The 26,330-nt window shown below is 42.5% G+C and overlaps 1 protein-coding gene across 3 annotated transcripts in view; it reads right to left on the bottom strand.

Moving 5' to 3' along the window:
- STYK1 (serine/threonine/tyrosine kinase 1) overlaps positions 1-26,330 on the bottom strand; it is a 50,402-nt gene that overhangs the window by 11,002 nt on the left and 13,070 nt on the right. Inside the window, exons 2-8 of one of the 3 annotated variants that reach the window (XM_081589352.1) lie at positions 14,126-14,273; positions 8,157-8,238; positions 6,167-6,264; positions 5,361-5,495; positions 2,520-2,786; positions 1,019-1,200; positions 405-488 (exon numbers count right to left, since the gene is read on the bottom strand). In XM_081589352.1, the coding sequence (XP_081445478.1) occupies positions 405-488; positions 1,019-1,200; positions 2,520-2,786; positions 5,361-5,495; positions 6,167-6,230 (732 nt within the window). In that variant the 5' untranslated portion in view covers positions 6,231-6,264; positions 8,157-8,238; positions 14,126-14,273. Of the gene's footprint in view, positions 1-404; positions 489-1,018; positions 1,201-2,519; positions 2,787-5,360; positions 5,496-6,166; positions 6,326-8,156; positions 8,239-14,125; positions 14,274-26,330 lie in introns of all 3 variants that reach the window. The other 2 variants (XM_081589353.1, XM_081589354.1) reach the window with 2 other exon arrangements.

The following is a 26,330-nucleotide window of genomic DNA, read 5'->3' as shown; positions in this document are numbered from 1 at the left end:
TGGGACTTCCCTGGTGGTCCAGTAGTTAAGATTCTGTGCTTCCCGGGGCACGGGTTTGATCCCTGGTCGGGGAACTAAGATCCTGCATGCCTCATGGTGTGGCCAAAAAAATTATTTTTTAATAAACAAGAAAAGAAATAAAACCCTTCCTGTTTCTTCTATAAACCCTAAATTGGCCACTTTCTACCTAGAATTACCAATCCTGAATTATATTATCTAAATAATTTCATAAAGAGAGAATTGAAAACTATTTATTGATGCTTGAGTTTCTGCCCCCTAACTTCCATCCGACTTCATTTATAATATATACCCCATTTGAGAACATAAATATGAGAAATATGACATTAAATACAAGGCTAACAAGAAAGATCACTACCATCTGTTGTCACTTCTCCAAGCCTTACCAAAGCCAAAAGGACCTGCTTCCCAATGTGATATATTTGTTTCTCTGTGAGGTCATAGGGAAGACCATCCATGGTCATCACATCCTAAAGATGTAAAGAAAAAGGCATTACATCAAAATGACATGAAAAGATCTAAAGGAAAAAATAGGGAAAGAAATATTCTTAAACGCAGTTACTGAAGCTAGGGCAAAGACACAAAAATAGAAGGACTTGGGAATTCCCTTGGCAGTCCAGTGGTTAGGAACCCACACTTTTACTGCAAAGGGCCTGGGTACGATCCCTTGTCGGGGAAGTTAGATCCCACTAACCACATGGCATGGCCAAAAATAAATAAATAAAAATTTAAAGACTAAAAAATGTACAAAAACTTAAAGATTCAAGGAGAGATGGTATGAGAGATTCCCAGGTATGCAGAGAAGTGCCATGATCAGGAAGACAATTAAGAAGGTAGGTGAATAGCAGAATGAAGGAAGAACAGAATTTGTCAGGCTAATTGGTATGTGCACAGCTAATCAACCAGGTCAAGCTTTCTTCCTAGTCTGGCTAATTGGTATGTGCACAGCTCATCAGCCAGGTCAAGCCTTTCTTCCTAACACCTCTGCCCCGCCACTCACCCGGCGACAGGTCCAGAGGAAGTTCAGCAGGTCTCCCTGGGCCGCATCCTCCAGCACCATGTAGAGCGGCAGCCTGTCTGTGCAGCAGCCTTCCAGCCGTACCAGGTTCCTGTGCTTGCCCAAGTACTGATGGAATTGGATTCGCCCTAAGAAATCCTGCACCTCTTGGGGCCCAGCTGGTTCTGTGGAGGACAGAAGAACCATGGGGGATGAGCAGTCAGAGTGTCACCACTGAAACGGGGAGTACGAGGCAGGAAGCAGCCTCAGATGGTAAATTTCAAGGCCCCAAAGGGGAATGAGCACAGACCAAAAGTAAACAGAAAGGGGATCAATTAGATGATCTTTGATGTCACGGTTGTTTTATCAAAGGTAACATAGAATCACAGTTCTTCAGAACTAGCTAGACTTTCCTCTGCCTAATAGACAACTGTTCTGTTTACATTAAAATATTACCACACATACTATTTTCTTGTTGTTTCGTCACTAAGCTATGTCGGACTCTTTTGGGACCTCATGGACTGTAGCCCACCAGGCTCCTCTGTCTATGGGATTCTTCAGGCAAGAATACAGGAGTGGGTTGCCATTTCCTTCTCCAGGGGATCTTCCTGACCTAGGGATCAACCCTGTTTCTCCTGCACTGCAGACGGATTCTTTACTGCTGAGCTACATGGAAGCCCCTGACTATAACATAGATATTAATATTTTGTTGAAGGAATAGAAAACTAACGGTTGATATGTATACATAGATTCAAATTTCATAATTCTCATTTGATGCCTGAAGAATGACTTTCCGACAGAGCTTTATAGATTTGCAGAATAAGGAATCCAGGATGGTGTGCAGCTTACAAATATGTGTGACTATTACACAGATTAAGCTGAGGTGACAATCTTCTCCCAAACCTCAATGTTTTAAACCAAGAAAAGATCTGTATTCCGTTGCTTTCTTAAAGCACTTTGCTTCTGTTTTGTTTGCTTGTTTTCTTTTGTTTGTTGGAGAAATTGTTTATTGTCCCTTCTGCTTTTAATTACATTCAATAAAAATAGCAATGATAAAAATAGTATCATACATTAAAATATCACTTCTAGACCTTTTGATTATTATTCTTGCTAATCCTATCTTTGTTCTGTTTTATGTATCCATCATTACTGGTCCACATCACGAGTGTCAGTCCAAAAGAAAATGAAGTATCTGGAAAAGAAATCAAATAGTCAAGAAAAATGAAGAAACAGCCTCAAAATCCTCATCCAAGAAATATCCAATAGGCAAAAAGTTAGTTTTAACAGCCTTGATAGGCAAGGTTGAGCTAGGGAAAGCCCCAAAGAAGAACTTTTCTGTTCTTGAATTTTTGCTTTCTATTCCCTCCTTATTGTGGGCCAACTGTGGTCACAACTATCTGCTGATCAACATCCTAATGTCTGAAAATCCTGTTAGCATTCCCTGTTGAGGGTTCACAGTAAAAAAGTTAAAAGAGGAAAGGAAGTCCAATACTCCTCCTTTTACCTTTTAAAGTCTTGAGTACCACACTCTTGGGCTTCGCAGGGTTCCCAGTGTGTACTGTGGTGCGATAGATGGCCCCATAGCTACCACTGTGGATTTGCTCCAGAACTTCAGAGAGTTGCTCCCGGGGCACCTGCAGCTTAGCCAGGGTGTGTGCAGAAGTTCGCAGAAGGCTTTCCACTGAGCTCTCCTCAAGTGGTACAAACACAGTTCCCCCAGGTCCTGCTGCTTCCTGGCTTAGGTTTCCAGATGGAGGCACGTGGGCAACACCTAAAACAAAGAGGTGACACCAACCAGCTTTTTCCTGGCCCCAGGGACTCCAGGAAATCAGAACCTCAAAAAACCAGCAAGAAGTCCCTTCAGCAATTTTCTCTCTTCAACAATTTTCTCTCTTGGGTCAATGTGAGGTACCTTCAGGTGCTTCTCAATGAACCAGCATCAACACAAACCTTGTAGAATACATGTCATAATCCCATTACTTCTAAGGCAACTCAAGATGGACCTCTGAAAATTGGTAAAGACATTTCCATTCAGTCTTTCTCAGGATTCCAGTTCAGTATGAGTAGAGTCTAGAGACAATCCAAAAAGCTACTGAACAGGTCTTCAAACCATGGACACCTAAAGGTAGTGGTAACTGCCAGGGGAACTATCATTTTTTCAAGGGTGAAACAGAGGTATGGATAAGTACTCAACTCTAAGCTAAAGTTATTCTTCTTCCCTCAAGTTGTCCCCAAAATCAAATTATTCCACATTTCCCAGAGTCTCAATCAAGAAAGTCTTAGATTTCCCTGGCAGTCCATTGGTTATGGGCTTCCCTCGTAGCTCAGTCGGTAAAGAATCTGCCTGCAATGCAGGAGACCCAGGTTAGATTCCTGGGTGGGGGATGATCCCCTGGAGAAGGAAATGGCAACCCACTCCAGTACTCTTGCCTGGAGAATCCCCTGGACAGAGGAGCCTGACGGGCTACAGTCCATGGGGTCGCAAAGAGTCGGATATGAGTTAGTGACTAAACAACAACAACAATGAAGTCAGTGAGCCTGGAACCAAGTGAGATAATAGGAGGGTTACAGGAGATGAGGCCAGAGAGGACTCTGATCATGTAAGGCCACTGAAAGAATTTAATCTATTTTTCATTCTAAGATGAGAAGCTACTGGAAGTTTCATGCAAGAATTAACAGGGCTCACTTAGGCCTTAAAAGAATCATTCCACTGCTCTGAGGAGAACAGACCATAAAAGGATACAGGCAGAAGCAGGGAAACTAGGTAACGGTGTATTACAATTTTCTATGAGAGGTGAAGGTGACTTGAGTCCATTTTGAAGGTACAGTTAAACAGGATTTGCCAATAGATTGGATACAGAATGTGAGAGAAAGAGGAGGCAAGGACATCTTCAGAATTCATTTAGACTTCATTTTAGATTGAACACATAGGGAGCTGGGCTTGCCATTTATTATGACAGGGAAGACTATTAAGAGGAAATTGTGAGGGAACTTCAGGACCTTTGTTTTACACATGCTATATATTTTAACTGTGGTGCTGGAGAAGACTCTTGAGAGTCCCTTGGACTGCAAGAAGATCAAACCAGTTAATCCTAAAGGAAATCAATCCTGAATATTCATTGGAAGGACTGTTGCTGAAGCTGAAGCTCCAATTCTTTGGCCACCTGATGTGAACAGCCGACTCATTGGAAAAGACCCTGATGCTGGGAAAGGAAAAAGGGTTGACAGAGGATGAGACGGTTAGATAGCATCACCAACTTAATGGACATAAACTTGAGCAGACTTGGGGAGATAGTAGAGGACAAGAAAGCCTGGTGTGCTGCAGTCCATGGGGTCACAAAAAGTTGGACACAACTTAGTGACTCAACAACAACAACAACAAATAAGAAAATTAGGATACAATTTAGAGAAGGATAAGGGATCCACCATTCTAGAGATTCATATCTCTGTCAGGAATTTTTGCCTTTCTTTTTTCTCTGAGTTTTCCATTCAAGCTGATTTTCTTTCATCATATGCTCAGGGATACGCCAGAATAGCATGTTATCATCTCCTACCTAGTGCTTCAAAGACTATTATGGGACTTCCCTGGTGGTCCAGTGTTTAAGAATTTGCCTACCAATGGAGGGGATATGAGTTCAATCCCCGATCCAGGAAGATTCCTCATGTCATAGGGCAACTAAGCCCATGCACCGCAACTTCTGAGCCTGAGTGCCCTACAGCCCATGTTCCACAACAAGAGAAGCCACCAGAATAAGTCCATGCACCACAACAAAGAGTAATCCCTACTGGCTGAAACTAGAGAAAGCCCAGGAGCAGCAATGAAGACCAGCACAACCATAAATAAATAAATTTTTAAAAATCATTAAAAAAAAAAAAGACAATTATTAAGGCTACTCCTTTACATCAGAAATTCCAGAAGCACAAAGTAGGGTTGGAATGTATTACAGAGTAAAATGTCATCCTTCGAAGCTCATTACAAAGCCTTTGGCTTTATCACCAGGCTTCCTCCCCAGTCCTTAGACACTCACATGGCCAAAGATTTGATGGTGCAATAGGACAAAGAAGACAGAAGGAGGTTACATGAGGCCTCTCTCGCCTTCTCTTCTTTCAGCTAACAAGAAATTATGAAATTTCTTGTTATATGAATATATGAAATTCATATATTTAATTTCAACTCATGACATCCCTAAGAAAAGCTCTCGCGCTCCTCTCAACTCCACAGGAGGGGACCCATACCCTCTATCTCATCAGAGTCCTTGAGATTTGAGCTCACTGAAGCTTGGGTCTTCTTTCCTACCGTCTCCATCTTTCCCAGGTCACTGCCCAGCCCCAGTGTGAATCTTACCTCGAGCTCCTGGAGACTGCTGTTGGGCTCTCTGTCCTCTGATAAAAAGCCACAGGATGACGCCAAGGAGAATGAGGAAGGTACCAACCAGGAGGGTTGGAACGATGATGATCTCATACTGCTGTTCGCGGATAACTAGGTAGGAGATCAAGCAAGAAGAGATTGAAGAAGCAGCCTAACCAGACTCCCCCTCCCCATGAGTCTTCAGCTCACCATATGTGACATGATTATCTCTTCCTTCTGATCCCTCTACCGCAACTGAGATCAGCTCCCTGATCTGAATCCCTATGCCCCTGTTTCTCAGCCCAGCAAGTATACCCTGTGCCTCCTTTCTCATTTTTCCTGCTGAGATGAAAATGCAGCACATCTTTACCTCGGATTGCCACCCTCCCCCACCCTGCCCCCCTCCTTCAGAGACAATGGTCCCTAGCGCCAATTCCTTTCTCACCACTCTCTTCATTTTATTAGACATCAAATGATCTTTCTTCCAGAATCTCTTCAGACCTTGTGCTTGCATGCTAAGTCACTTTAGTTGTGTCTGACTCTGTGCGACCTTATGGACTGTAGCCTGCCAAGCTGCTCTGTCCATGGGATTCTCCAGGCAAGAATACTGGAGTGGGTTGTCATGACCTTCTCCAGGGAATCTTCCCAACCCAGGGATCAAATCCGTGTCTCTTATGTCTCCTGCCTTGGCAGGTGGATTGTTTACCTCTAGTGCCACCTGGGAAGCCCTGTTCTGAAGCCCTCTTCAGATCTTAATCTCCACCAAAAATCAGAGGACAGATCTCTGTATCATCTGTACTTACTACACAACTTGTCACTGAGACTGCATTCCAACAGCATCCGCATCACGCCCCTCTGATTTCCCATCAACGACGCAGTGGTCCACTCCAGCGCTTGACCCCTTGAGGATGCACAGAGCACCGCTGAGAATGATTCCCAAGGATTGAGTTGTTCTGACAAAACTAAAATGGAGCACACACGGAACTTGAAAACACCTCTCCAGATCACTGGTTCTGAAGTATCTGACTACCCAGAACTCTCTGAGCCACCAATTCATCTCTCTCTATCTATCTGATGTTCCAATGGGAAGAAATTGTTTCTTTCTGCCATTTTCCTTTTATACAGCTAATCCAGCCCTGATCTTGCCTGATCCTTTCATGCCGTTGTTTCTCAAATTATTTTAAAGGCTCCCCTCCTGCCCTAGACTCCTGCTCTGATGGTCAAGTTCACAAATGATGTAAAATTGTGGTCCATGGGAACAGATGTGGGAAAGATTTATCTCGTTAGCAGTCCTTGCTGCTGCTGCTGCTAAGTCGCTTCAGTCGTGTCCGACTCTGTGAGACCCCACAGATGGCAGCCCACCAGGCTCCCCCGTCCCTGGGATTCTCCAGGCAAGAATACTGGGATGGGTTGCCATTTCCTTCTCCAATGCAGGAAAGTGAAAAGTGAAAGCGAAGTCACTCAGTTTTGTCCAATTCCTAGCAACCCCATGGACTGCAACCTACCAGGCTCCTCCATCCATGGGTTTTTCCAGGCAAGAGTACTGGAGTGGGTTGCCATTGCCTTCTCTGCTAGCAGTCCTTAAGCAGGTCTAATTTTCTTTTTCTGTGTATCTCCTAATTTTTTAAACAAAACACTTAATTTCATTTTTACACAAACCTAATTCAGACCATGAACAAATAGTTGGTGGATTTCAAGAGAGATGAATTATACATTTGCTTTCCTTCTCTGACATACCCCTCCACTGCATTCTCACTACTAATGAGCACATAGCAGCTATCAATAAAACTATTTAGTTTTGCAGCTCTCAAAGCTTCCTCTGTTCTTCATATAAAGATAGACACAGACACTCATTCTTACCAGTGTATGGGTTAAAGAAAGTGTCAGTGCTAAGCTGTCTTCTCTTTTTTTAAACAAAAAGGAAATATATTCATATGATTCAAAAATAAAACTACAAAATGGTATACTATAAAAATCTTTTTTCTACCCCATCCTTCTCTGTCGATCCAGTTCCCAATTCTCCTTCAAGTAGACTATAGTTACTAGTTTCTTGTTAGCATATGCTATGTTTAGTCGCTCAGTCATGTCCAGCTCTTTGCGACCCCATGGATTGTAGCCCGCCAGGCTCCTCTGTGCATGGAGATTCTCCAGGCAAGAATACTGGAGTGGGTTGCCATGCCCTCCTCCAGATATAATTCCATATAATCAGCACATATTTCCAAAAACCCAGTTCTTTCTTTCTGAAGAGAACTGGTGGTTACCACTCTTCTATATATGTAAAAACTTAATTTTGCCCTTGGTTAACCTGATTCTGTGGCCAACTTCTTTAATTCTGATTGGTCTGAAACAAATATGGTGATTTCCCACTGCCTAGGTTAACTCTAAACAGGTAATCTAGTTCTGTAAAGATTTAATAACACAGTAAAATTTAGAAAATCAGAATTGTAGCTTATATGATATTATACTATATTGTACAGTATGACATTAGCCATTTTATACTCCCTTCTGTTACATCACATGTTTTGCTTTATTATTGATACTGCTTGCATGTGTGCTAAGTCACTTCAATCACATCTGACTCTGTGCGACCCTCTGGACTGAAGCCCTCCAGGCTCTCCTCTGTCCATGGGATTCTCCAGGCAAGAATACTGGAGTGGGTTGCCATGCCCTCCTCCATCTTCCCAACCCAGAGATCGAACCCAAGTCTCTTACATCTCCTGCATTGGCAGGCGGGTTCTTTACCTCTAGTGCCACCTAGGAAGCCCGATTATTAATACTAATAACCAGTAATACCTTATCAAGGCAGAGTGCCGCAAGGAAACCTCCCAGCCAGTTGCATCTTCTTTTCACTCTTCCTGGAGATCCATGAGTTTGTCTGAGGGAATGAAAATCAAACAATTTCCTTACAACTCAGAAGACAGACAGGTGTGTGACTGGTTGACAGAAGCTTAAGTCAACAGAGGAGTAGCCAGGAGGAACATCCCAGAGAGAAAAGGAAAGTCTTATTATCTGTGGGTTTGCACACAGTGAGGGATCTATGAAGTTAATGAATTGTAAGATAGCAAAGTCCCTCTGATCTAGTTTGTGAGGCAAAAAGGCAAGGTGAGAGTTCCCACAATTCCACAAGACCACATGAAAGGGAAAACGCTCTGTAAGAAACAGCAAGCCTTGAGAGAACAAGGTCCTAAAAATAAAACATTGGCTCAGCCAGGACGATCAAACATAATTTGAAAACGTCATTGTGACTCTTATTTTCCTTTCCACTTATTTCCTTTTCGGTGCATTATCAGAGGTAATTATTTTCATTCAGGGAGCAGCCAGTTAAACGAGTTTGACTCTGGGAAGTCAGTTCTGTGAGCACCTTTACCACACACAGGAGAAAGAAAGGGGCAGATGACAGACAGCTCCAGCTCGTGAGCTCTGCCCAGAAACCAAACTACACACCCGCTGACACATACTTGAGCACAAAACATAAAGTCCCGTGTATGTGTCCCCATGGAGAGTTGCTCAGGGTGGAAACCCCCAGTGACAACACATAGCCACGCACACCTATGTCCAAAGACCCAAGTCCATGCTCATACCCTTTCACTTAGACGTCACAGTTATACAGAGCATCCACCTTTGGATGCAACGTGACCTTCTATTTCATTTCCAGAGCAAGGTTCTCATCATCAGTTTTATTTGATCAGCCCTTAGACAGTTTAAGGGGCTTCCCTGGTAGCTCAGACGTTAAAGCGTCTGCCTGCAATGGGGGAGACCCATGTTCGATCCCTGGGTTGGGAAGATCCCCTGGAGAAGGAAATGGCAACCCACTCCAGTATTCTTGCCTGGAGAATCCCATGGACGGAGGAGCCTGGTGGGCTACAATCCACGGGGTTGCAAAGAGTCGGACATGACTGAGCGACTTCACTTTCACTTTCATTAGACAGTTTAAGGGCTTCCCAGGTGGCACTAGTGGTAAAGAATCCACCTGTCAATGCAGCAGATAGACACAAGAGATGTGGGATCAATCTCTGGGTCAGGAAGATCCCTTGGAGGAGGGCATGGCAACTCACTCCAGTATTCTTGTCGGGAGAATCCCTTGGACAGAGGAGCCTAGCAGACTATAGTCAATGGGGTCACAAGGAGTTGGACACAACTAAGTGACTTAGTCCAGCACACACAGCACAGAGTTTAAAGATACGGCTTAATAACAGGTAGCAATCTGATGAAATTGGACACTGGAGCAAGGCGATAAACCTATATTCTGTTGTTGTTTAGTCGCTGAGTCGTGTCCGACTCTTTGAGACCCCATGGACTGTAGCCCACCAGGCTCCTCTGTCCATGGGAATTTCCTAGGCAAGAATTCTGGAGTGGGTTGCCATTTCCTTCTCCAGAGGATCATCCTGACCCAGGGATTGAACCTGCATCTCCTTCATTGGCAGGCAGATACTTTACTACTGAGCCATCAGGGAAGTTCAATAGGATATATAGAGAAAGATATGTACACATATGTGTATATATTAGAGGAAATTAAAATAGGAATTGGCTCACAAGGCTATGGAGGCTCAGAAGTCCTACAATCTGCCACCTGCAAGTTGAAAACCAGGAAATCTGGGGCCGTAATTCAACCTGAGGCTGGAGGCCAGAAAACAAGTGTTGCAGGGTCTGAACTCCAGATTCCCCTTATGCCAACATTGCATGGTCTTAATCACTGAAGCTCTGCAGTATGCTTTAAAATAATTAAGTTGTGGGGATTCCCTGGTAGTCCAGTAGTTAAGACTCAGCACTTTCACTGCCAAGGGTCTGGATTCAATCCCTAGTCGGGGGAGTAAGATCCTATAAGCTGCTCAGAGTGGCCATTCTCAAAAAAATTCAAATTATTTACTCTGAATCCTACAGCTTTGTTCTCTTTTTGAAGATTGTTTTGGATACTTTCAATCCCTTGTGTTCCTTTTTAAATGAATTTTAGAATCAACCTGACCATCCTTAAAAAAAACACCATCTGGAATTTTGGCAGAGACTACATTGACTGTATCTATCAACTTGGGAGGATTGTCATCTTAACAATATTGCGTCTTCCTACTTCCTATTGGATGTCTTTCCATTTATTCTGTTCTTGCTTCATTCCCTTCAATGATATTTTGGAATTTTCAGTGTACCAGTCTCCTTTGCTATCAATAGCATTTACAGTTCCATAGCCTTGAGAGGATAATTAGAATCTGTGTATGATTGAGAGATACCACTGAATGTTCTGTCTCTGAGAAAATCAGTTCTAGAACAGGTTGGACAATATATGCCTCCTAGAGGCTGGCCAGACATGCCATATATAAGATAATAGCAGCCCACTACTGATCTTTCTCATATCTGGATAATTATGCAGACTACAGAGCACCACTTTCTGTGGCTCTCAGGGTCAGAACCCAGTTTCTTTTTTTTTGCCTGTCCTGAGTTAGTGTAAATTTCTTAGGTTGCCACGAATCGGTGGGACTAGAGAGGGTATCCAAAGAATCACTTCTCTAAATTCCTACCAACAGGGACTAAAGACTTCACCTTCCAATTCAGGGGGGTCAGAGAACTAGATCCCATATGCCACAACCAAGTCTGCTTGCCACAACTAGAGGTTCCATGTGCCACAACTAAGACCTGGTGAAGCCAAATAAACAAACAAATATTTTTTAAATGAATAAATAAATTTCTTTCCAGGTGTTTGTACAACAAACTCTTTCCAATGATTATACTTTGGCCAGAGAAATCTATAATATACCAAACAAACGTATATAATTTTAAAGGAATGCACACCTGGTATACTCATATATCCATGAAAGCCTACAGAAAACCTTACCACACAGAGCCTACCAAAGCACTCAGATCACAAAATTTTTATACTCACTTGTAACAATAATATTTCTCTCTACATCATTTTTGTCTCTGCATTTCTCTCTGAATACTAATATATAAATTCCCTGGTGGTTCAGTGGTAAAGAATCTGCTTGTCAGTGCCAGAGATTCAGGTTTGATCCCAGGATCGGGAAGATCCCATGAAGAAAGAAATTGCAACACATTCCAGTATTCTTGCCTGGAGAATCCCATGGACAGAGGAGCCTGGTGGGCTACAGTCCATGGGGCCACAAGAAGTGGGACACGACTTAGCAACTAGACAATATTCAATGATCACCTGACTGCTTGCCCATTCTGTGTCAAGCAAGAGGTATAGCTGGATGCCAAAACCTCCTGGGATGACCCTTCCTATGGGTCCAATTCTAACCCACCTGACTGTTAGAAGAATGTTCTAAATCTGGACCAAACTCTGTTTCCTTCAACTATATCTCACTATGTTAAAAGAAAAAAGTATGTTGGCCACTGCTTCATCTCTTAATTGGCCTGTAAAATCCTTAGGGATATAAAACACTCCTATATGCCTTATGCTTTCAAGCCATTGCCTCTCAAATTATTTTTAAAGGCTCCCTCCCATCCAAGACTCCAGCTCCAGGGCTCTAGTAAATGTTGACGGCACCTGTCTGAACAACAGTGGTCAGTGGTTTATGGGGGAAAAGTCTACCTTCTCTATAGTCCTTGAAAGTGAAAGTGTTAGTCGCTCAGTCATGTCCAACTCTTTGTGACCCCATGGACTGTAGCCTGCCACCCTCCACTGTCCATGGAATTCTCCTGGCACCAATACTGTAGTGGGTTAAGCTGGTCTAATTTTCTTTGACTGTTTCTCATTTCTTTTCTAACCAAACCTTTAATTTAATTTTTAATATTTATTTATTTATTTGGCTGCTCCAGGTCTTAGTTTTGGCATGCAGGATCTTTAGTTGTGGCACGTGGGATCTAGTTCCCTGACCAGGGATCAAACTTGGGCCCCCTGCATTGGGAATGCTGAGTCTTAGCCACTGGACCACCAGGGAAATCCCTAATTTCATTTTTATACGAAGCAATTCAGACAATGAATAAAGAGCTGGAAGATTTCAAGTTCTCTCTTCAGTGCCATGTATTGCTAAATGCAGGGCACTGGAATCAAGGGTCCAGTGAGGCTATGAAACTGTTAATTCTGATAACTGTATTTGATGATTGGAAAATATGTACATAGCCTGCCTACAGTTTATACATACCTATGGTGCCAAGTCTTCCAGGCAGGACACTAATTAAAACAACATTACTGCATTTGTGGTGATCCTTCCTTGTTTTTTCTCTTTTCATTTGCTTCTGACTTTCTATTAGCATATTAAAAAGTGTACTTTGGGACTTCCCTGGGGGTCCAGTGGTTAAGAATCCACCTTCCACCATAGGGGTTGGGTAGGGAGGGAGCTTCCCTCATGGCTCTGATAAAGAACCTGCCTGCCAATGCAGGAGACACGGGTTTGATCCTATAAGCCTGTGCACGCAATTATGGAGTCTGTCCTCTACAGCCAGGGAGCCGCAACTACTGAGCCGGCACACCTAGAACCTGTGCTCTGCAACAAGGAAAGCCACCACAATGAGAAAGAAGCCCACACATCACAACTAAGGAGTAGCCCCTACTTGCTGCAACTAGAGAAAAGCCTGCATAGCACAAAGACACAACACAGTCAAAAATAAATAAATTACTTAAATTATTTTTTAAAAAGTCTACCTTCTAAAGCAGAGGACACCAGTTCAATCCCTGGTCTGGGAACTAAGATCCCATATGCTGTGTGAAATGGCCAAAAAAAAAATTTTCCCCCTTAAACTGAGAATCTAAAGGGAGGAAGAGAGCTATGACAGAGATACAAATAGGAAGAGAATGAGAGTAAAATAGGAAGTGAAACTCACCCCAAATGTTTGCAAGACTACAGTCTAGAGACCATAAAAGTTAATAATCACAACCGGTATTGAACTAAACATTCATATTAATTCTCCCAACTCATACATACTTACAATCCAAGTACAATGCATATCTGTTTTATTACACACAAAGACAGTTTATTTGCAACAACAACACAGCTCTCACTGGTGACATTTCTGTTCAGTTAGCACAGTAATGTCACAGATACAATCAGCAATTCACTCATGAATGTCCAGAAGAAACTCTTCTTACCAAAATACATCTACAAATAGAACTTTAAAAATTCGACACATGCTCCTATACTCTGTCTGCCTACATGTTGTGAGAAATTCCTTAACAGACTGTATGACACCTGGGCCCATCTCATAAGGTGTTAAATCTGTTATGCCGGCCTCGCCCTCCAGCTTACCATCCACATTTCAACACAAGTGGATCTGCCAATCACATTCTTTCCATACAGACAAGTGACCCGTGGCCTATAGACAAGTGGCCACTCTGGGTTAAGGGGGTTATTAACAGCTGTGGGCTATGGGGCAGAAGATGTGTGTGCAGGCTAAGTCGCTTCAGTTGTATCAGACTCTTTGTGAGCCTATGGACTGTAGCCCACCCGGCTTCTCTATCCATGGGATTTCCTTGGTGATCTTCTCCAGGTGATCTTCTCAACCCAGAGATAGAACTCAATCTCTTTTTTCTCCTGCACTGGCAGGTGAGTTCTTTACCAATAGTGCCACCTGTAAAGGCAAGGGGCAGAAGACAAAAAGACCCAAAGTGAGGAAGATAAAATCTATGGAGATGACACCCTGAGATGGGGACCATCTGCCTTCTGGTTCAGTCGCTCAGCCTTCCCGTCTCTTCTGCATCACCCTCACCCCGAGCTGTCTAGCCCAAAATAATTCGCTTAATAAATAGAGTGACCATGTTAAGTTGAAATCAAGACAGAAGAGAACTGCTCAAATCTAGATGATTCCAGAGTTACCTTATCTTACTGCTTACTTCAACTGAGCAGTCCTTCCTGTTTTCAGGGCCAGTAAGCATACTGATGAAGTACAAAGTGCATATATCATGCTAGGCACTTTCACACTAGCAGGAAACTGAGGTTCAGAGAGATTAAGTTCTGAATTAGCCTGGGTTAAAAAAACAAACAAAAAAAAAAGAGCAAGTAAGTAAACTTCCAAGAAAGGTTTCATACGTAGTTTTTTTTTTCCCCTTTTGGCCATGCTGCTTGCAGGTTCTTAGTTCCCAGACCAAGGATGGAACCCACACCCCTTCAGCAGTGAAAGTGCAGAGTCCTAACCACTGGAACACCAGGGACTTCCCCAGGCTCCAGCCCTTTAACTACAAACCCAGTGTTCTTTAAGCTGCTTCATTACATGTATGTCCTTGTCACTCAAATGGACAAGACACATAGTGTCACGAAGGGGTTATGTCAGAATCCAAAGCAATCGTGGAAACCACAATGCTGAAACTAAATTTCACCAACAAATACACCATAAAATGGAAAGAAACTGTGAGCAGAATCTGCCTGTGTTCTTCCATGTCACCTAGGAGTATGTCTGCATGCCTGCCTTCAGAATGCATTCAGAAAATAAGTATAAATCAGAATTTGCTTCCTCAGTCCAAGCAATTTCCCAGGCAAGAGTACTGGAGCGGGTTGCCATTTCTTTCTCTAGGGGATCTTCCCAACCCAGGGATCAAAACCAGGTCTCTTGCATTACAGGTAGATTCTTTTCCATCTGAGCCACCAGGGAAGCCCAAATTTGCTTCCAGTACTCACCAAATGATGGAATCCGGGATCACTTCCTCTGTTTGTTTATTTTCCTGGATCTGAGCCCAAGCCTATTTCTATCTTCTGTTTTAGGGGGAAGGACCTGAATTCAGACTTCGACTGTGAGCACCAGGGGGCTGGGGGTACGGAGTCCGGAAGGGGCCAGAACCCTCAGAGGACAGAGCACACAAATCATTCAAGACGCCCTGCCAGGTATCAGAGCGCCTCGTGCTCCATCACTCTCCCAACGTGCACTCCAGACGAATAGAAGAGCTCGCTGAGTGGTGGCTCTCTTTAAGCCCAGAGATTTGCACAGACAACCCGCCCCTCTGGCCAGTGATATCTCCTGGTGGAGATGAGGCAGAGAGCAGAGGAGTTACCAGCACATCATTCACCCTCCCGTTCATCTCAGATAGGAAGGACTGTGACTCTTCTGATCTCCACCCTCCTCCACCTTCCTAGAGACCTGGGGCTTGAAATGCCCTTTGGACTGTTAAAAAAAAAGAGGCTCCGTCATGCTGCCTGAAAGTCCTGACCACATTCAAACAAATTCTTTTGACAGTAAGACAGAGCAATATCAGCTTTTCTTGCTTCCTTTACGTGTCAGGAATTTTCACCTCTTTGGAAATTCCTGAAATACATGTGATATACAGTAGCGATGAGAAAGTTCTAAACTGTATCTTGACTCCTCCTGAAAACCTTGCTCCCTAGGGAAAGAAATAGAATCCAAGATAGGGAGCCCCGGGACACCTAGGGAAATCAAGCGGCATCAGATTTTAAATATCATTATTGACATGAACACATTTTATGTCTTTTCAAGTGTTATACAATTCAAGAGATTTTTTATTATAATTATCATTTTACTTATACATTCCTGATTTCATAACCCTCCATCTACTACATGCAAACCTCAAAATTCCAAAAATAATATATCTTAAAATATATAAAATATATGCTGGCTATTTTCTCTTCCTGGGATTACTGTTGTTGTTCGGATGCTAAATGGTGCCCTGCTCTTTTCGACCCCATAGACTGTAGTCTGCCAGGCTCCTCTGTCCATGGGATTCTCCAGGCAAGAATACCAGAGTCGGTTGCCTTCTCCGAGGGATCTTCCCAAGCCAGGGGTTGAACTAGCATTTTCTGCACTGCAGGCAAATTCTTTAACATTGCACTCCAAGCACAGAATAAGGGTTACTGATAAGAAAGAAAAGCCAAGAACACACAACCACCACCTGCTCTCAGCACAGAGCTGCCTCTGACCCATCCGTGTTCACTTTCTCCTACCTGACGGACACACGGAAGACGCCCATACCTGCTGCTGGGGGCTTGTTTCACACTCCTGGCTTCCACCGCTGTCAGTCACACTGCATTTCCAAGCACCAGTCCCGACTTAGCTGTTCACCATGCTTGGTTTTTCCTTCTAAAAGGGGGCTTCCGGATGTCAACTACAAATTGGCACTTACCAAGAGCATTGCTAACAACTGAACAACAAAGGCATTTGTCATCTGCCTCTATGGAGATTGAAACCCATGCTGTTGACCTTCAACAAACCCTAAGGGAGTTAAGGGTGGAGTGGGGCACTCTGTGCTCCAGGGAATCTGGTGAGACAGGTCTTTAGATAGTTGGATGCTTTTAGGAACAGATTTTATGATCTCAATCCTTGCATCTCCTCTTATCTAGAGAAGCACTAAATCCCTTCATGGTGACATCAGATCCTCATGACTAACAGAAAACCTTTTGTAAAATGAGTGCTTCATGGTATTGAACTCCCCCTTCATCAAAACCTTGTATATTTACTTTCCCCCACTGCCGCTTTGGAGCAGTCTCTCAGAGCTATCTGAGATGCTGCCTCCTGGGCTGCAGTCCTCATTTTGCCCCAATAAAACTTAACTCACAACTCTCAAGTTGTATATCTTTTTTTTAGTTGACATGCAACTTTAAATATCTTTTGGCAGTTTCCCCCCATTAGCAAGGAGATCTATTTTGTTGTCCTGCCTTTCTAGTCCACAGCCCTCTGCACAGAAAAAGGCAGAAAAAAATGCAGTCTGCAAAAGATTGCTGGAACACACACACACGTAGTTTCTCATTCTCTGATAAATGAGTCCCAGACCCAGACAGGCACAATCAGGGAGTCAGCTCAGCTGCCTTGTAACCTAAGTGCTGTGTCACACAGGGTGTGTCCTCCTAAGGACTCTAGACACAGAAGGGAATTTCAGGGAAACAATAACAAAGGCTTGGCAAGATGAAAAAGGCACCTATGGGAAAACATCACCGTCTCATTCTGCAAGGAAATCAGTCCTGAATATTCATTGGAAGGTGATATACAGTATCACCTGAAGCTGAAACTCCAATACTTTGGCCACCTGATGCAAAGAACTGACTCATTGGAAAAGACCCTGATGCTGGGAAAGATTGAAGACAGGAGGAGAAGGGGACGACAGAGGATGAGATGCTTGGATGGGGAGTGTCAGCACTGACCTGGTGCTATGATTCGAGGTAGAGGTTTCAATTTCTAGTTCTGTGTTGGTAGGTGATTCACTGAGATTATTGCCTGACCTTGTCATTCCTTCTTATACTAATTTTGGGACCGGGACACCTGCTTCTCTCCTGGGGGCAGTAAAGAACTATAGACAGCAGGAGGAAATGACACCAGAAAAGGGGCAGGCCAGCTAAGTACACACCTAGTCTCTCCCCCTCAACTCTCTAATTCTGAAGCCTCGCTTGCAACTGCATCTTGTGACCCACATCATGGTAGCCCCACCAGTTTTCATTGCTGTCCTTACCTCTGTCTGTAATTTCCTATGGGGTAATCAGAAGAGCTTCCCCAGTGGCTCCATGTAAAGAATCCATCTGCCAATGCAGGAGACTTGAGTTTGATCCCTGGGTTGGGAAGATCCCCTGGAGACAGGAATGGCAACCCACTCCAGTATTCTTGCCTAAGAAGTCCCATAGCTTGAGGAACTTAGTGGGCCACAGTCCGAATTGCTTGCTGATGGCATTACGTTTTCTACCTGGGAGAGAGCTAAGTTGGAACTTTTGGAAACAAAGTGAATACATCATCTCCATCCAACTGTGGCAAGCAGAAGGAACACAGGGACCAAGGTCAGGGATGCAGGATAGATTTATCTCAATCTTCTAATGTCTTGGTTTTCTAATCTTTAATCTGAGCACTTACCTCAGAGGATTCTAGTGAGAATTAATGAGAATGTGAAAATGTTCTTCAAAGGAACAAATTGTGCCATTTGCAGAGACTAATATGGACCTAGAGACTGTCACACAAAGCAAAGTCAGAAAGAGAAAAACAGCATTGTTTATTACAGCATATATGTGGAATCTAGAAAAACAGTACAGAGGAACATATCTGCAAAGCAGAAATAGAGACACGGACACAGAGAACAAACGAACACCAGGTGGGGAAAGGGCTGGGATGAATCGGGAAACTGAGACTGACTTATATGTACTACTATGTATAAAATATACAACTGACATTAACTTATTGTAGAGCACAGGGAACTCTACTCAGTGCTCTGTGGTGACCTAAATGGGAAGGAAATCCAAAAAAGAGGAGATATATGTATACCTCTAGCTGATTCAGTGGCACTCCACTCCAGTACTCTTGCCTGGAAAATCCCATGGATGGAGGAGCCTGGTCGGCTGCAGTTCATGGGGTCGCTAAGAGTCGGAGACGACTGAGAGACTTCACTTTCACTTTTCCCTTTCATGCACTGGAGAAGGAAATGGCAACCCACTCCAGTATTCTTGCCTGGAGAATCCCAGGGACGGCGGAGCCTGGTGGGCTGCCGTCTATGGGGTCGCACAGAGTCGGACACGACTGAAGCAAGTTAGCAGCAGCAGCAGCAGCTGATTCAGTTTTCGGTGCAGCAGAAAATAACACATCGTAAAGCAACTGTACTCCAGTAATTTTTATGGCAAAAAACCACCACAATATTGTAAAGTAATTAGCCTCCAATTAAAATTAAAAAAAAAAAAGCTGATGCTAAAAAGGTAAGTAATAAAGCTTCTAAAGTAAAAAAAACAAGGTAATAATTACACCTTCCTCTTCCAGCAAGAATTCATGTGTGTTTACTCTGTATACATAATTACTTTTGGATACGTAATTACTTTTATATAATTATGTAGACATAATTACTTTTCAGACCAAAGGTTCCAACTCAGTGTTCCTAAATAACACATTCTACCTGACAGTCTCTGACTCTAATTTCTACTGCCCCACCACGATGATCTCAAGACAGTGCGGCTTTCCTTCAAAGCACTGGCATAAATATAGATATATTCCCTTTCCTCTAACACAGGCACCATATAATGAAAGTGCTGAATGACTTCCTTAGTATTGCCCTTTCCTTCTCCAGCAGATCTTCCCAACCCAGGGATCTTCCCAACCCAGGGATCAAACCCAGGTGTCCTGCATTGCAGGCAGATTCTTTACAGCCTGAGCCACCAAGGAAGCTAATGGAGAATCAGTTCAGTTCAGTCACTCAGTTGTGTCCCCCATGGTCCCAGCATGGTCTGCAGCACACCAGGCCTCCCTGTCCATCACCAACTCCCAGAGTTTACTCAAACTCATCTCCACTGGGTCGGAGTGATGCCATTCAACCATCTGTTCCTCTGTTCAACCATTCATCCTCTGTTGTCCCCTTCTCCTCCTGCCTTCAATCTGTCCCAACATCAGTGTCTTCCAATGAGTCAGTTCTTCGCATCAAGTGGCCAAAGTATTGAAGCTTCAACTTCGGCATCAGTCTTTCCAATGAACATTCAGGACTGATTTCCTTTAGGATGGACTGGTTGGATCTCCTTGCAGTCCAAGGGACTCTCAAGAGTCTTCTTCAACATCACAGTTCAAAAGCATCAATTCTTCTGCGCTCAGCTTTCTTTATAGTCCAACTCTCACATCCATACATGACTACTGGAAAAACCATAGCTTTGAATAGACAGACCTTTGTTGGCAAGATAATGGAGGATAGTTGGAAAATAAATTCAGTGAGCAAAAACTGCAGAACCACTGTGTGTGTTCACGAATGTGGGTGTGGATGAGGAAAGTATGTAGGCGTGTATTTTATTAAATTTCAGTGAACAATTCTACTGGCTTGTTATCTTAATATTGCCTCAGTGCAGGCTCACAGTGGCCCCACCTCAGCTGTGCTTCTGGCTCTGAACTTACATGCATGAGAAAAGTGCTTTGTTTTCAGATGTGTCTTTGCTCAAAGTCATTTATATCTTCCACAATAAAGGCCCAAAAGGCATACCCCCAGGCTTTGGCTACCTTTCAGTATTTTTATTACAAGTCTCAGAAGTATGGCCCAAAGAATTTTGCAACCCAATGTACCCATATTGTTGTTGGTTATTTGCTCAGTCATGTCTGACCCTTTGCAACTCCATGAACTGTAGCCCACCAGGCTCCTCTGTCTGTGGGATTTCTTGAGCAAGAATACTGGAATGGGTTGCCAGTCCATACTCCAGGGGATCTTCCCAACCCAAGGATAGAACCCCCGTCTCCTGCATTGGCAGGCGTATTCTTTACCATTGAGCCACCAGGGAAACTCCAATATACCCGTTTCTGCCATTAATTAGCTGTGTACTCTTGAGCAAATTACTTAATCTCTCTTATCTCTCTTAATCTCATTTTTTTCATCTGTTAAACTGAGTTTATAGTATTATCTATCTCCAAGAGTCACTGTAAGAACTAAATGATACTTAGAACAATACCTAGCACATAACAAATAATAGTTATTGTTAATTATTCCTGTAATAATTATAGAGATAAAATATTCCCATAATAATTACTATTATTATTCTTCAAATTATGATATCTACAAATGATTTCTCCTTTTGGATAAGATTTTCATCCTAGGCAGTATTAATACAATGACATAATACCACAATTAGAATACTTATATGTCTATGGATAACAAGAATAAGAAAATTACTTCCTGAAATTTAAATTTAATATGGGCTTCCCTGGTTTACAGAAGGGACTTCCTTGGTGATCCAGTGGCTAAGACTCTGCACTTCCAATGCAGGGTATTTGGGTTCAATCTCTAGTCAGGGAACTAGGTCCACATGCCACAACTAAGAGTTCACATGCTGCACCGGAGACCCGACACAGCCAAGTAAATAAACAAATATTTTAAAAAATATCCTTACAGTAAATATTACCTAGGTTTCTACTACAATTTTCTCACCTTCCTTCTGAGAAGTATCTGCTTTTTATAAATGTTAAATTTTCAACTCTCCTGCTCTCTTTTATAAATTGCTTCATGGTTTTAAATTTAAATATCATATACTTAGAATAAAAGTAAATAAAACAGATTTCAGATTTCCTTTTCCAGACTCTAACCCCCCAAATTTAAAACCAGTGTGGTCAAAGAAACTTTGTAAAAGTTTCAAAGCCCAAGATGATGCATCAATTAAGTCAGAATCAAGAAACAGTCTTGGGAATGGGAGCCGAGTCCTGGGATCTGTTAAAGCTCCAAAAGTTAATTCCAACATGGAGCCAATTTTGGGAACTTTGCCTTAAACCCTCATCACCTTCCTTTCTTATTTAATACAGTGGAAATTCACCAGGCTCTAATTTAATAATAAAATTCTAGATTGGCTGCTGTGTTTATTATGCTCTCTCTCTCTCTTTCGCCAAATTTTATCACTTCCCTGTGTTTTAATTCCTAATCTATAACATCATGGATTATCATTATCCTTGCACCATCTAATCAGAGACATTCTGATAAATGAGATAAAACAAGTGAAAGGACTTTTAAAGTTTTAGAATAAAAGAACTTCAGAAACCCAAGGTAGAATTATTCCCCTCTCAACACACACACCCACACACACATATGCATACACACACATACACATATACATACATACACAGACATATACACATACATACACATATACACACATACACACATATACAGTGTCAGACTTTACCTTTTTGGGCTCCAAAATCACTGCTGATGGTGATTGCAGCCATGAAATTAAAAGACGCTTACTCCTTGGAAGGAAGATTATGGCCAACCTAGATAGCATATTTAAAAGCAGAGACATTACTTTGCCAACAAAAGTCCGTCTAGTCAAGGCTATGGTTTTTCCAGTGGTCATGTATGGATGTGAGAGTTGGAGGGTGAAGAAAGCTGAGCGCCGAAGAATTGATGCTTTTGAACTGTGGTGTTGGAGAAGACTCTTTTTTTTTTTTTTTTATAAATTTATTTATTTTAGTTGGGGGCTAATTACTTTACAATATTGTAATAGTTTTTGCCATACATTGACATGAATCAGCCATGGGTTTACATGTGTTCCCCTTCCTGGACCCCCCACCCACCTCCCTCCCCATCCCATCCTTCTGGATCATCCCATTGCCCCGGCCCTGAGCCCTTGTCACATGCATCGAACATGGAATGGTGTTCTGTTTCACATATGATAATATACATGTTTCAATGCTATTCTCCCAGAACGTCCCACCCTCACCTTCTCCCTCAAAGTCCATAAAATTGTTCCATGCATCTGTGTCTCTTATTCTGTCTCGCATATAGGGTTATCGTTACCATCTTTCAAATTCCATATATATGCATTAGTATACTGTATTGTTGTTTTTCTTTCTGGCTTACTTCACTCTGTATAATGGGCTCCAGTTTCATCCATCTCAGTAGAACCGATTCAAATGTATTTTTTTTAATGGCTGAGTAATATTCCATTGTGTATATGTACCACAGCTTCCTTATCCATTCGTCTGCTGATGGACATCTAGGTTGCTTCCATGTCCTGGCTATTGTAAACAGTGCTGCGATGAACATTGGGGTACACGCGTCTCTTTCAATTCTGGTTTCCTCGGTGTATATGCCCCGCAGTGGGATTGCTGGGTCATATGGCAGTTCTATTCCCAGTTTTTTAAGGAATCTCCACACTGTTCTCCATAGTGGCTGTACTAGTTTGCATTCCCACCAACAGTGTAAGAGGGTTCCCTTTTCTCCACACCCTCTCCAGCATTTATTGCTTGTAGACTTTTGGATAGCAGCCATTCTGACCGGTGTGAAATGATACCTCATTGTGGTTTTGATTTGCATTTCTCTAATAATGAGTGATGTTGAGCATCTTTTCATGTGTTTGTTAGCCATCTGTATGTCTTCTTTGGAGAAATGTCTGTTTAGTTCTTTGGCCCATTTTTTGATTGGGTCGTTTATTTTTCAGGAATTCAGCTGCAGAAGTTGCTTGTATATTTTTGATATTAATTGTTTGTCTGTTGCTTCATTTGCTATTATTTTCTCCCATTCTGAAGGCTGTCTTTTCACCTTGTTTATAGTTTCCTTTGTTGTGCAAAAGCTTTTAATTTTAATTAGGTCCCATTTGTTTATTTTTGCTTTTATTTCCAATATTCTGGGAGGTGGGTCATGGAGGATCCTGCTGTGATTTATGTCGGAGAGTGTTTTGCCTATGTTTTCCTCTAGGAGTTTTATTGTTTCTGGTCTTACATTTAGATCTTTAATCCATTTTGAGTTTATTTTTGTGTACGGTGTTAGGAAGTGTTCTAGTTTCATTCTTTTACAAGTGGTTGACCAGTTTTCCCAGCACCACTTGTTAAAGAGATTGTCTTTTCTCCATTGTATATTCTTGCCTCCTTTGTCGAAGATAAGGTGTCCATATGTGCGTGGGTTTATCTCTGGGCTTTCTATTTTGTTCCATTGATCTATATTTCTATCTTTGTGCAAGTACCATACTGTCTTGATGACTGTGGCTTTGTAGTAGAGCCTGAAGTCAGGCAGGTTGATTCCTCCAGTTCCATTCTTCTTCCTCAAGATTGCTTTGGCTATTCGAGGTTTCTTATATTTCCATACAAATTGTGAGATGACATGGATTGGAAGAATTAATATAGTGAAAATGAGTATACTACCCAAAGCAATCTATAGATTCAATGCAATCCCTATCAAGCTACCAATGGTATTTTTCACAGAACTAGAACAAATCATCTCACAATTTGTATGGAGAAGACTCTTGAGAATCCCTTGGACTGCAAGGAGATCCAATCAATCCATCCTAAAAGAGATCAATCCTGGGTGTTCATTGGAAGGACTGATGTTGAAGCTGAAACTCCAATACTTTGGCCACCTCATGCGAAGAGTTGACTCATTGGAAAAGACCCTAATGCTGGGTAGGATTGGGAGCAGGAGGAGAAGAGGACGACAGAGGATGAGATGGTTGGATGGCATCACCGACTCAATGGACATGGGTTTGGGTAGACTCCGGGAGTTGATGATGGACAGAGAGGCCTGGTGTGCTGCAATTCATGGGGTCACAAAGAGTCGGACACGACTGAGCGACTGAATTGAACTGAATTGAACACACATATACATACTCATATATACATACATGTACACACGCATACATACACATATATACACACATACACATATATGCACACATACACACATGCCCACTGCCATCTCTCCTGAAGAATCCTGGCTTCCCACAGGTAAAACTTTTCTATAGTAAGACCTGGAGATCCGTTAAGCCTCGTCTATATATTCCAGAGAACTGCAGGACAACTCTGCTCACTGCCCCATCATTTACTAGTCATACTTTTTCTCCTTTCATATATCACTGGGGCTTCTCAGATGGCGTGGTAGTGAAAAATCTGCCTGCCAGTGCAGGGGCCGTAAGAGACCATGGTTCGATCCCTGGGTCAGGAAGATCCCCTGGCGTAGGAAATGGCAACTCACTCCAGTATTTTTGCCTGGAGGAGTCCTTGGACAGAAGGGCCTGGCGGGCTACAGTGCTTGTAGTCGCAGAGTTGGACACAACCAAGCAGGCACTCGTGCATCCTTCCCTCAAAATGGCTATGGAAAGCAGTCCTTCTACTAGAATCTCTATTTGCTGTCAATAGATTGAGATCTGTAGGAAAATCAAGAAATGTAAGTGTACCTCCACAAAGATGCAGAAAGCAGTTTAAAACAAAGTAATGCAAATATTGCCTGAAACACCTGCTATTCTCCTGGGTTGTTGATTTATCCTGGGAATAAAAATGTGGCAGTGACATCAACTTTACTTGATCTTATTTTGCTTGATCTTACTTTTTGAAATGAAAGAGCAAAAGATGGGACTTCCCTGGTGGTCCAATGGCTATGACTCTGAGCTCGCAATGCAAGGGGCCCAGATTTGATCCCACATGCCCCAACTAAAAATCCTGCATGCCTCAACTATAACCTGATGCAGCCAAATAAATAAATAAAAATAAATATTTTTAAAAAGAGCAAAAAAGGATTACAACAAAGACAGGACAAGAGAACAAAGATCATGAGGTTTGTGCCTACGCTCAACAGGAAAACCCTCAGAATTTTTGCCTAACATTTGTTTAATTGAACAACAAAAATATATTAAGTACTGTTCACCATCCCTTGCTCTGGTTGCCTCCATTTGAGCTTCCCAGGCGGCACTGTGGTAAAGAATCTGCCTGCAAATGTGGGAGATCTGGGTTCGATCCCTAGGTCAGGAAGATCCCCTGGAGGAGGAAACGGCAACCCACTCCAGTATTCTTGCTTGGAAAATTCCACAGAAAGAGGAACCTAGCGGGCTACAGTCCATAAGGTAGCAAAGAGTCAGACATGACTGAGCACACAACGTATTTTTGGACCTTTTTCCAGAACCCAGGTAAGAAGATTCAATTTAGGCATTCTATTGTTATCTTCCCCTTTTCCCGATAAACCCAGGCTCTTTCCCTGAGTGAGCATGGAGCGGAGTTCAGACAACAAACCAAGGGAAGCAATCTGCTTTGGACTCCACCCTTAACTGATACAAATCAGCACAGCTTTCTTGATACTGGTTTCTGCTTCCCACTACTGCCTGGTACATTTTATGGCATATAGTTAAAACGACAAACACTTAAACAATGCTCACCACCTGTCAGGCACTGTGCTAAACACTTTACATATAGATGAAGGAACTGTGTCACAGAGGTTAAGTAAGTTGCTCTAGATCACACAGCTAGTAAGCAGGGATTTGGAACTTCAGCCCAGGTTGTGTGGCTTTAGAATCAGTGCTTTTACATTAACGCTATACCCTGCTCCCCTAACAGATTCTCAAAAATAATTTTTCAACACATGTAAACCCATGGCTGATTCATGTCAATGTATGGCAAAAACCACTACAATATTGTAAAGTAGTTAGCCCCCAACTAAAATAAATAAATTAATTTAAAAAAAATTAAAATTGCTTTTAATATTGCTTTTGTGGGATTTTTTGGGAAATAAAGTTTACAAAGCATAAAATGCACGCTTTTAATGTGTACCATTTAAGTGGGTTTTAGTATATTCACAAAGTTGTACACCATCACTGTTGTCTAGTTTTAGACTATTTTCATCACATCCCTTAGAAAAAACCCTGTTCAAGGGGCTTCCCTGGTGGCACAGTG

Source organism: Giraffa tippelskirchi, chromosome 4 (genome assembly GCF_054371585.1).
Source record: "Giraffa tippelskirchi isolate mGirTip1 chromosome 4, T2T-mGirTip1v1.2.pri, whole genome shotgun sequence".
Taxonomy (NCBI): Eukaryota; Metazoa; Chordata; class Mammalia; order Artiodactyla; family Giraffidae; genus Giraffa; species Giraffa tippelskirchi.
Note: the sequence above shows the minus strand (reverse complement) of the source record. Positions and strands in the feature narration are given on the sequence as shown.